Raw genomic sequence first — 12,692 nt, 5'->3', positions numbered from 1 at the left:
TCCTGGGTTGCAACACTGAGTTTCTTGTCCACCTGATGAAAGCGTAGTGTTATTGACCTGAGAGACCTGCTATTGACTTAAGTCTTGCGAGATTTCGCCCTTCCGTTTTACTATCCTGTTGCAAAGTGAACAACGCAGACATTAGAACCTGCACTTTGCCAATATGGAGAACACTGGACTCAGGAGTGGTTTGTGCCTGTTGTTTCCAGGTTAGTACACAACCTATTGCAGGATTAAGTTGTAAGAAAAAAAAAAGTTAAAAGTGTTCTTTTTCTTTTTTCCCTTTATTTTAAGAAATACCATCCCACCTCCTGTTATCTTCTGGGATCTTAAATTTCCTTATATTCATTAAAGAAAGGAAATATCATGGACTGCAACCACATGATTTGCCATCATCATGACCTGCTGATAAAGATGTGGGTCACTGGTCACCTCTCTAAGTCTCCTCCTTGCAGACCCTGCCCAGGGAATTATACATTGACCCATTAGACAGGAGTAGTTACAGAGAGGCTGAGTTTTGTAAGATGTAGCTGTTGCACTCATGCTTGAAAATGTGGAAAAACATAAGCCAGTAAGTTGATGACATGTGTTTCTATAAATATACAGCAAATAAAGTAACTGAAAGCAGGTCTGGTTTATGTTAACTTTAAACATTGCAAAGTTAATTGCAACTCTATTTTCCATTAGTTCCAATTCCTACAGGTATGTACTGTATTCTAGCTTGAATTTTAAGGAAGGTTGAATGAATATGCATTAATTTAGAATTTATTTTAAAAAATGTTTTATTGGAGCTGTCCTTTACAAATCAAGTTAATAATGCTATTTTTGAAAAATAGTCAGTTTGTGTCTTAATCTAGTACTTCTACCTTTCTCTTTGTTTTTTTTTTTTTTTTTTAATAATTAAAAAGCAATCTCAAAGCATCAGAGAAGGCACAGATGAAAAAGTTAAGTTAAACTCAATACTATTCTTTAGCCTCATTCTTGACATTTTTATTACATAAGATGGGAAATTAGTACCAGATTGAGAGATCTTAAATATATTTTTTTTCTTTGAAGTATCAACATTACTGCAGTTTCACTTTAGACTATCAATCAGTCCATTTTTTGACAGGAAAAGAAAATCATTAATAAGAATATACATATATCTAGTGTATCTTCCTTCTCTCTGCCCCCCCCGCCCCCCCGCTTTCACTGTTGTAGTATCAGAGTGCCTTCCTAAAGTTATGAGCAGCATTACATTTTGCTTTGTTTATATAATCTCTCTGTTATATTCCTCTGTTTAATGTTTAAAATAGCTTGGAGATTGTAATTTGATTCTGAAATACGGTAAAATATTTGACAGTGGATTAAGCTTTCTTGTAATCATACTTTTCCCTGCCAAAATATTTTTTTCTAAACTATCAGACAGCAGTTAAGGGCTTAAGTCTCTCCCTCTGTTATGCCCATCCCTGCAGTTGTTTTCACCTCAAGAATTTATGAGAAGAGCTTCCCCTTTAGGATCCCAATTTAATAAAAAAAAAAATCTTACTCTTGCATCTCAATAGCTTAGGCAATGCTATAGATGCCCAGAGGGAGAAAACAAATAAACAGACCAAAAAAAAGAAGAAACATTTCTGTATGACCTTGAGCAACATGCATACCCATTTTATGGTTTCTGTTGTATCAGTTCAAGGTTTTTATATGGAAAACTCAGCTGTTTTTTCCTTGACTGTTCGGTGCATGTTAGTAATGACTTGTGGCCATGCAACTCTAGGCTACATACAGTCTCCTGATATCTTAATAGGGTCCCGCCTGCTTGGTGCCTCAGTAAGAAAGGAAAGGGTTTGGGAGGAGGTGGCCCTGGAGTCCCCATCCCTGGCAGAGCAGTGTGACAGTGCTGAGCAGACATGAACCAAGGACGTGCACCACCACTGAGGTGCCCTGCTCTTTGCTCAGCTGATGGGCTGTTAAAGCTGGTGTGTCAATGACATTTCATCTTGTGGTCTTACAATTTCTCTAGTTAATTTTTTGCAGCAATTCAGCCAGGAGAGCCTTTCTTTCAGCACCCCCTCCTCAAGTGCAGCAGTGTTAGGCTGTTTGGTGGCTGTGGTGTTTCAAGATGAGCATGGCTGGGCTCAGCCCATGGAGACAGTCACGTCTTGGGACAAGCCTGATGCAAGCTTTGCTGTCCTCATTCCACTGAAGACTGACTATGGCTTAACAGTAAGTTACTATGAGTAAATTTTACCTTAGAGATCGTAAATACACTTCAGGATGTTCTGGGATGAAAATGTTGCAGTTGCAAACAAGATGCTGCTGTAATATAAAAGCATTCCATGCCACACTCCATTCTGCACTTCAAAGCCGAGGCACTTGCTTGTTGGTCATGAGTAAAGTGATGCTAGGAGGGATGCAGCATCTCTCCCCAGCACTGCCCAGTGTGCCTTGTGAAGGGTCACCTGAGTAAAGCGTGGTGCAGTGGGTTTGTGTGGCAAGGTTTTGGTGGGGGGGGGGCTACAGGGGTGGCTTCTATGAGAAGATGCCAGAAGCTTCCCCCATGTCCCATGGAGGACATGCCAGCTGGATCCAAGATGGACCCACCACTGGCCAAGGCTGAGCCCATCAGCGATGGTGGTAGTGCCTCTGGGATAACATTAAAAAGGTGGGGAATAATAAAAAAAGTCTGCAGCAGAGGAACAGAAGAGTGAGACTACATGAGAGCAACAACTCTGCAGACACTAGAGTCAGTGCAGAAGGAGGGGGCAGAGGTGCTCCAGGCACCAGAGCAGAGATTCCCCTGCAGCCCCTGGTGAAGCCCACGGAGAGGCAGGCTGTGCCCCTCAGCCCATGGAGGTTAACAGTGGGGCAGACCTACACCTGCAGCCCATGGAGGTTAACAATGGAGCAGATCTACACCTGCAGCCCATGGAGGTTAACAATGGAGCAGATCTACACCTGCAGGCCACGGAGGACCCCCACCAGAGCAGGTGGATGCACCCAAAGGAGACTGTGACCTCCTGGGAAGCCGTGCTGTAACGGGGTCCTGGAAGGACCCATAGCTCCATGGAGAGAAGAACCCAGGCTGGAGCAGGTTTGCTGCCAGGGCTTGTGACCCCGTGGGGGATCCATGCTGGAACTGCCTGTTCCTGAAGGACTGCACCCCATGGAAGGGACCCACACTGGAGCAGTTTGTGAAGAATTGAAGCCCGTGGGAAGGACTCACATTGGAGAAAGTCATGGAGAGCTGTCTCCCATGGGAGGGACCCAACAGTGGAGCAGGGGAAGAGCGTGAGGAGGAAGGAGCGGCAGAGTCAGCATGTGAAGAACTGACCACAACTGCCATTCCCTGTCCCCCTTTGCCACTCAGGGGGAAGACGTAAAGAAATTGGGAGTGAGACTGAGCCTGGGAAGAAGGGAGGGGTGGGTGGAAGGTGTTTTTTTTAACAATTTGAATGTTAATAAATTAATTCCCTCAAGTCAAGTCTGTTTTGCCCATGACAGTAACTGTGGAGTGATCCCCCTGTTCTTACCTCGACCCAAAAGCCTTTCCTTGTATTTCCCCTCGCCTGTCTGGTTGAGGAGGGCAGTGACAGGGCAGCTTTGGTGGGCAGTCAGCCAGCGCCAAACCACCACACATGGGCATGTGCGTGTGTAATCTCATTCCCTCCTCTCCCTGCCCTCTGCCCCTGCCTCCAGAGGCAAATCAGACGTGATTTCACACCAACCACAAGCACCATAGCAGACAGACAAGACCAGAACAGCTGTAAGGTTCAATTTTCAAGTTTTTATAGTCATGTGAATAATTCTGCATAATCACTTATGTGTGTCTAGAAAAAGGGCACAGATGCCAGCTATGTCTATTTTATAATATTTTATCTTCTTGCTCTATGGATGCAGTCTGTACCTGCCCTTGGATGCTGCAGTCAGAACAGATCTCACGTACAGGCGAGGCTTTTCTTGGGAAAGCCACAGGAGCTATCCCGTCTGTGGAGCTGGTGCCGGTGAGATGAGGCCTAAGCACATTTTGTCCTGTATTGTTATTTTCTCATGCCTTGTGGCAGTCTCCACTTCTGGCCAATGTTGATGCTGTATAGAAAATTTTCTGCACCGGTACTCCATGCTTTGCCAACATAGGGTGGACATCAGCCTGTGGTGGCGTCTCTCATGCGTGTGTAATATCCCCTTCAACTTCCCTATTAACTGACAGTACCCTTCACAGTATTTCTAAATTGCAGTTGAACCAAGTTACGCTTTGCAACTCCATGGACATGGATGATGCTACCCTGGTGTAATGGACAAACTTCAACTTAATGTGGGAAAGGGAAGATTGTGAGAAGGGATGTTTTCCATAGGAAATGGGGAAATGGACTATATGAGGAGCATTTGGCACTTCTCTGATATATCATACATATTCCACAAGTTTTTCAAACCCAACTCGTGAGTGGGAAGAGAGCATGAATTACAGAGCAATTGCATAATATTTGGTCTAATATTGCTGCATGACACTTTTAGCCTGAAGCAATCTTGTGAATTTGTATTTCAGATTACCCATGCTCTTTCTCAAGAAATCTAATTAAACTTCAAAGATGTTCCCACTAAATTGAACTCTATAACTGCAGCAACAGGAATGACATCAGAACCTTTGGAAAGGAAAAAGACGAATACTGCAAGGAAAAAAAAAATAGGAAAAAAGCTTTTAGGAGGCTATTGACTATGGGCCAAACTATGCCCTCAGCTATGTATATGCTATTCCCATTGAAGCTAAGGGGATTTTTACATGCCTTAGCGCAGAATACAGTCCCTAGCTTTAGATAGCAAAACTCATCCATGGCCAGATGAGAAATACACATACAAAAATCAACATATGCTATAAATTTCACTGTATTTGGCTTCCTTATATAGCTATTTCTTTAATGAATATCTGTCTGCTTTGTAAAGGAGTTTCAAAATCACAGCTTTTCCTTCTCAGCAGACTCTTAGTAAACCATTGCTAGCAGAAGGCCTACCACTTGCATACAGTAAGCCTTTTGAAGTACATGTAGGTAATGGAAGGGAAGAACAACAACATCTTGGGAGTTAAGCAGGCTCCACATTTATCATGGATTCGCAGACCTATTCAGGTTGGAAGGAACCTTGCAAGGTCACTATTCCAACCTCCTGCTCAAAGGAGAGTGAACACTGCATTAAACAGGTTTGCTGAGGACATTGTCCAGCTGGGTTTTGTAAACTCTGAAGGACAGAGACCCCACAGCTGCTTTGAGCAACTTCTTCCAATGCTTAATTTCCTCAGAATGAGCACTTTTCCTATCCACAGCTGCTTTGAGCAACTTCTTCCGATGCTTAATTTCCTCAGAATGAGCACTTTTCCTATATATTCAGTCTCAGTCTCCTGTCTCAACTTATGTCCATTATCCCACCGTGGACTTTGGTGAAGAGGCTGGCTCCATCTTCTTGATAAACTCCCCATAGGCCTGGCAGGCTGCTCTTTGGTCTCCTGAAGCCACCTCTTCTCAAGGCTGAACAGTCCTAGCTCCCTCGGCCTCTTCTCACTGGGCAAATGCTGCAGCCCCAACCACCTCAGTGGCCTTCCAATGAACTTGCTAAAGGTTCTCAATGTCCTTCTTGAACTGAGGCCGTAAAAGTGGATGCAGTATCTAGATGTGGTCTAATGAGTGCTAAGCAGAGAGGGAGAATCGCTTCCATCATTTCACTTGCTACACTCCTGTTAATACAGCCGAGGATGCTGTTGGCTTGCTTTGGTGCCAGGGCTCCCTTCTGTCTCACATTCAGCTTGTGTCCACCAGGACTCCGAGATCGTTTCCAGTAGAGTTGCTCCCAACCAGGCAGACCCTGGCCTGGATTGGTGCAAGGGGTCAGTCTGCCCCAGGTGCAGGACATGGCATTTGCCTTTGCTGAATTTCATGAGGCTCCTGTCAGCCCATTCCTCCAGCCTGTCAAGATGTCTACCTTCATCCAAATACTCACCCCATGCAGAAAAGCCTTAGAGATTCATACTGTGGAAAATATCTTAATAGATACCCGCTGTGCTGACTTTTACTTTCAGAGTTATCCCAGCAGTCTTTTCTTGTTTTTCAATTTTCCACTTCTTGGGATTCAACAAACGTAGGAGTGCATTTGGGCCTGTGCTGTGCCAAAAGTTGGAGGAATCTCTGCCAAAATTCTTAAGATCAGAACTTTAGACTTTGTCAAAGCCTAGGAGTGAAATAATGATTTCCCACCCCCAAAGGGCCATTTCTAAGGTGATAGTCAGTATAACAGAGGATATGATAATCCTGGTTTTAACTGTTTTCAGATGCACCTTTGTTTCTGTCTCATTTCAGTTTTTGTCTTAGAAACAATCTTGCCCTTGCCAGAGTTGTGTCTAATTAAAAATTCATCTTATAATTCGGGGAGCCTCACTTACCAAATGACCTGCTTATCAGATGATACCATTTACAGCAGGACAGTTTAGGGCCCGTATATAAAACATTAATCTCTGCTATTTAGGCATAATCCCTTATCTCTGGTCCCCCAACTCTGAAATCTCTTCAGATTTCTAGACCCTTTCTCTAAGATCTACCGAGTTTGAATCTAAATTACCCAACCACAGATTGAGGCTGGGTTTTTTTGTTGTTTGCCCCCTCCGTCCTCCACTGAAAATACTTTTGCAGAAGTTCTGGAGATAGGAAGGGATAGATCCCAAAGGATGCAGAATCAATGCACAGGCTTAGACACTGAAGGAGCTGTGGTGCTATGAAGCATGGCAAATGGACAGAGAAATTTAGCCACCAGGCAGCAGATTTGCTGGGTAATTGTGATGTTATAGGTACCTTCACCATTGTGGGAAGTTGTGGACTAACTTGGTAGAAGAACTGAAATGAAGTAATAGGCTGAGTGAGGAGCTAAAGAACATAGCTCTGTTACAGGAAAATTAAAAGTGCTGCAATCACTTCAGTTGTAAATCTTATAATCTCCTTAAACAAAATTTGTTTCAACATCCCTCTTACAACTCTGCAGGTTGTAGGGCTAATTCAATATCACATTTAAGAAATTTTCCCTTTTCGAGAACCCTCTGCATAGTGCCAAGGTGCTAATTAGGCAATTAAATAGCCAGCCAAGGGCATTCAAGGACAGCAACCCAGTTTAGGAGGAGTTTGTAGGGGGGGGAGTGGGAAGAGACCAGCCAGCCACAGGTATAAAGCTAAAGGCAAGGCCCAGGTGCCTTACTCTGTTAAGGCCAGCTCTAGTATGGAGTGAGTAGGAGTCTAGAAGTAAGTGGCTGGACAAGTTTTTTCACTGTCGTATAGAAGCAGGAGCAGAAGAGGTTGGTAGCTTTCTGGGTTTTTTGTGCTATGGAAGGTTAATGGAAGAAGGAGCAGCTGGCAAAAGAGACTGTTTGAGGAATTGCTCTTGCATCTATTCGGAAAGGTGGAAGGAAGGAAGGGAGAGCACTGGAAGTACTTTTCCTGCAGGGGGAGAGGGAGACTTGCAACAGTGCGTCCCCTGCGGGGAGCGCAGCATGTGTGTGTATGGGTCTCAGGGTAGGCTAGCTGACGCAGAGGAAAATGGGCTAATGGAGATGTTAATTGAGGACACATTGGGGACGCTGAACAGTTTAGCCTTCAAAAAAGCATTGTACTGCTGAGAACCAGGCTGACAGAGGAGATATCCAGGGATGTTGTACTAGCAAGTGAAAGGAAACATGACTACAGTAACAAGTTTCTTTTAGCTTGATTATATATGTGCCCTCTCTTAATGCAAGTGCCCTTCTGGAATTAGGATGTCCAGCAGGAAGGGAAAAAGAGGAAGATGCTCTTATCCAGCAAACAGATGTACAGGGGTTCAGACATACAGAGAAACATGTTTGCCTGCTTAGTGTAAAGCTGGTAAACCTCAGAGGCTGTGGGTTGCAGCTGGTAGTATTTAGGTGAGCATCAATCTCATGAAGAAGAGGAAAGGTAGGAAATTCTGGAGGCAAAAGATCTTTTTTTCTGGAAAAAAAAAAAAAAAAAAAAAGCTGGAGACCGGGAATTTGGTGGGAACTTTCTCTAAAATATTTACTGTACCTTGTGCAGGACTGGAGAGAGGAGTAGAAAGGCAGAGCTGTAATGCTAGAAGGGTGGTATCTGGACAAGATTTCTGCTTCACTTGGAAAGGTGCTACTTGCAGACTAAGCAGAAGCTATGAAAAAGAAAGATTCTGCTTGAATGAAAGGGGAACCAGATTGCTAGCATTTGCATTCAAGATAGCTGTGAGTGAGCAGCTTTTTCATTCAGTGGTTTCAGAGCTAAATGTGGTAGGATGGTAATTTAGTATAGGACTTTTGTCAAGGAGAAAGACATGAAAATTCTGTATCAAATGAAGTCATACAAAAATTGGAAGCATTATAAAAGGAAGAAGAAAAAATTCACATCACTATGTCCCTATGTAAATAGGTGGTTCATCTACATTTAGAATCTTGAAAATAGCTTACTCATCCTTAAGGAAGGAAAGGAGGATGCCAGTGATAGGAGAGTATCGGAAAAGGGCAGCAAAGATGATCAAAGATAAGGAAGGCCTCAGCATAAAGAATGGCCATGTATGCTTGGACTACAGTCCAGGAAAGGTGACTTGGGGAGATGTGACAAGTTCTACAGAAGAGAGAGGCTAGGGCTAAATGTGCTTTTCATTTGAATGCAGGAGGTATGGGCCACCAAGCAAAATGCTGGGTTCAAAACAAAAGGAAGCAGTTCTTCATGCAGCTGTCCAAACGGTGGATTTTTTTTTTTTTTAAGGTAAGCTCAATGGCACATACCTGAAAATGAGGGTTACTGATTAAATAAACTAATCAGATGTAGGAAATTCCCTAAGCTGAAAAATGACTGGATGTTCAGGGAAGTAATATATGCTGGGAGTGTACTTACACTTCCCATGGCAGCTCGTCTCCACTGTTGCTGACAGCCACACTGGGCTAGGTGGACTCTAGGTCTGAAAAAATCTGGCTGTTCTCCTGGGGGACTGGTATAAAAAGTACATACTCTTGTCAGAACATGGTTCTGGTGCTGTGAGAGCACTCGTCGCTTCTGTATCCCTAAGGTGAGAAAGGCACAGTGCCACCTAACCTTCCTTGTGAATACTGTAAATGAAATCCTATTTTAACATCTTGTAAGGAAGCACTCTAGGGAAATGGAGTATTTGAAAAATATCATTCCAAGGGATATCTCAAAAAGATTCTAATTTAAAAAACCACAAACAAACAGATTCTTCAAGCAAGTCCCTCATACAAAAATCCTTTAGAATCAACAAGATTTCAGGTATGCTATACTGGTGACTTCAGGAGTAGCTGTGTATAAATTGACTATAAATTTTATATCCAATAAAACGTCAATAACCCAGGAGTTGTAATCATGGCAAAATTATAGTACTGTCTTCTTTGCCAAAGCTTTCTGAAGAATAACAATTCCCTTATCTTGCTGGTTCAAAGGACAGCACAGACCTCACTGTGCTGGCAAGTACCTGCACTGGCCTGGGCAAGCACCAGTAGCTGGGCACTGACCAAGTAAGGAGTAAAATTTGGCAAGGTAAAAACACTTGAATTCCATAGGAACTAGGTCATCAAAGGTAGCAAATAGCTTAATTGATAGCAATTAAACCTCAGTAACACAGGTTCTTTCAAGACATTTCATGTGATGCTGACAGCCATTTGTTAAATTTTCCTTTTTTTCTCCACCCAAAAAATAACTGAGTACATTAACACATGACAAAAAGCCAGCTAACTAGACAAGCAAAATTCCTGGGTAGTACAGGAATGTAGTGTATTATACATTATTTTCATGTAGTTAAAATCCAAACTATTTTTTGGTGAGTGAAAAAGGGATAAATAGAAAATGTAAGAACACTCCACAATAGTTGCTAGCATAAATCCAAGAGGGAACATCAGCTAAGACAATAAATAAAGATTCTTACGTTTCAGCTTGCCAAACAGGTTCTGTAAGATACAATTTTTTTTGAAGAAGGAATATAACACATGTTATATTAATATGACTAATCTGGTTTGTATCTGATCTCAAAGGGGACCTTACGGACTCACTATTCAAAGATGCTCAGCGTGTTCACTCCTAACACAGTCCAGCTAAACCACAAAGGCCCAGCAATTTCACAGAATTGAACCTTTGACAAAATAGTTGAAACTAAAGGTTTCTTTGTTCTTTTTTCCCCCTTTTTTTTTTCTTTTTCCTCCCCTTGGAATTTAATCTCTGTGGTTTTCATTTTAGGCAGCGTGAAACACTTTCAGTCTGTCATATGACAATAAATCTTCCTTCTGAGAATGCCACTTTTTTTTGGTTGCAAAATGGTCTGATGCATTATCTTTTCTTTCTTTTGACCTAATGGTTCTTTCCTATTTACAAAGCAAGACCTTACTTTCAAAGGCATGAGGAATAAACTGACTAAAAAAATATTGATTTATTATTTTTAACATAATGATTAGAACCTCTTTGTGAACCAAGAATCCTTGTGTAAGGTGCTGCATCTGTGTTTCATGCACAAAGACTCAAGGGGATGAACACTGGGGAGCACTTCAAGTCATGGTTTCAACACGATAGCAGCTTAGGTATTAACAGACACTGGGATATGTATAGGAATTTTTAAAGGAAGATCCTGCTATGCGTCGGAAATTAGGGTAGGAATCCCATTTTAAATACATATAAAGAAGGTATGTGAGACCATACCTGTAGACATAGTGCATGTACATAATTTAGTCTGACAGGCGATTTAGCAATCAGAGATGGACTCGCTGATGCTGAGGAAAAGTTAATTTGGATGGAATATGCAGACACTCACACACACATATGAAGGTATACACAAAGAAATATTTACAAATTATAGAAATTGCCCTTGGAATGGTGGTACTGGAAAGGAAATGTGTCTCTGGGTTTTGTATGTTGCATACACCCTGCAGAAGCTTACAGCAGGAGAATCCCTGTGGGTATCTGAGGACTGGCTAGTTCACCAAGAAATAGCCATGACTTAACATTGGAAAAGAGCAGAGGAATGTGACTGTGCCTGACCAGGTTCAGAGATGCTCCGTTTAGCTTTGCACTACAGACTTTAACTTGTTCTTGTCTGCCCCAAAATAAAATAGCTGTATTCATCAGCTGTTTGCTGATGAAGCCCTCTGATTCAGTGTCTGCAATTTTCAAAGAAGGCACAGTGAGGAAATTTTCTCTGATAGCCCAATTCAGACATGGAGAGATTCACAAGAAGCTGAGAAAGACGGAAAGTATTTATTTTAGTTGGCTTTCCGCCCCCCCCCCCCCCCCCCCCCCCCGGAACCTGGGTGCAGCTGCAGGTTGATTCAAGGACTGAAGCTGACCTTAAACACTTCTGAAGACAAGGATAATCTAGAGATCCCCACGTCTGAGTTTCAGAAGTTTTTGAAATTCATGCTTTGTCCAGAGCAGAGTAAAGCGAAGGTGTGTGTCTAAAAATTCTGTGGAAGACCCATCCTCTGACATGTCCCCTGGCTCCTCAGTAGTTTGGCCACATAAGTTACAGCAGCCTTGGTGATGCTTTCAGGATGGATGTGTTAAGGCTATGGTCAAAGGTTAAAGAGTCAGATGTGAGTTTGTGGGAAAGGCTGCTCCTGTGAGAAGCCTTAAGAGCAGAGGACCCTCCCTCAGGAACAGGTCCTGGGCTCTGCAGATTGCTGAGGCATAAACAGGAGGCTTAGGGATGAGACTTCAGGCCCCAAAAGGGGGACTTGGCAAACTGCAAGGCTGAAAGAAATACATCAGATGCACTGATTTCAATAAGCATATGTGATATAACTTGGCAATATTATGCTTTTGTGGTTAATCATTTAGTTTTATCAGCTTGCATACACATCATCTTTATTAAACAGTAACTGTCCTTCATGAATCATGCAGTTCAAGGCCAAAAAAATAGTCAGAGGCCATATTATGCTCTGGGCTGAGTAGATGACAAAATGGTTTGCAAAAAGATACTGCTTTCTGCCACCCCCTGAAGTTTCCCTGGGATGACAGGCCAGGAGATGGTAATGTTGGGCCCTCTTAGTGCTAATAAATCAGACTGGCAGCCTACGTCTAGGTAACACGAACTCTATACAGCCCAGCCCAGCCTGGACCACCCCAAGACTCCCAAGCAGAAGATGAGCAGCCAGAAGCCCCTGTACCACACTGACAGTACCTGTACTCTAAACACAGCTTCAGACCATTTGGGATTCTGTAAAACTAGAGTCTTTATTTAATTAATACAATACATTTAAAACTGTTTGGTTTTAAACCCAGGGTAGCAGGAATGTATTTCCAAGGTTCTTGTCTTTGTTGTAGACCTGAAAGCAGAAGAAACCACCCACTTCTCAGATTAATTCCTTACTAGTTTAAATAAGTCTGTTAACAAAGTTTTTATTCATAATTCTAATCCTTGCTTTTTGGTTGTCATCAAGCATATTCAGATCTTCACTCAAACCGTCTGTCCCTATTGCCACCCTCTCTGTGTACTGGATCAAATTCTACACCTACCACAGAGGGAATCATGCAGGGAGAGAAATTCTGTAATAGCATGCACCTACGTGACTGGTGTCAAAAAAATGGCTGAAATCAGGATCTCTTTCCTCCTCCGGCTTTAGAGGCTGTAATTTAGGTTTCTTTCCTCTTTGGAGAGACTGAGCAGCAAGTCTTTTTCTTGTCAATGGTATCTGCAACAAAATAGCA

The 12,692-nt window shown here is 42.6% G+C and overlaps 1 protein-coding gene across 5 annotated transcripts in view; it reads right to left on the bottom strand.

Annotated features, from left to right (window-relative positions):
- The window catches only part of ITGB8 (integrin subunit beta 8), a 69,230-nt gene that overhangs the window by 7,420 nt on the left and 49,118 nt on the right, over positions 1–12,692 (bottom strand). For 2 of the 5 annotated variants that reach the window (XM_055707341.1, XM_055707345.1), the window contains exon 14: positions 12,551–12,676. In XM_055707341.1, the coding sequence (XP_055563316.1) occupies positions 12,551–12,676 (126 nt within the window). Of the gene's footprint in view, positions 1–12,180; positions 12,311–12,549; positions 12,677–12,692 lie in introns of those variants that run through there. The other 3 variants (XR_008731758.1, XR_008731759.1, XM_055707342.1) reach the window with 2 other exon arrangements.

The sequence above is a fragment of the Falco cherrug genome, chromosome 4 (genome assembly GCF_023634085.1).
Source record: "Falco cherrug isolate bFalChe1 chromosome 4, bFalChe1.pri, whole genome shotgun sequence".
NCBI lineage: Eukaryota > Metazoa > Chordata > Aves > Falconiformes > Falconidae > Falco > Falco cherrug.
This window is presented reverse-complemented; position numbering and strand designations above follow the sequence as displayed.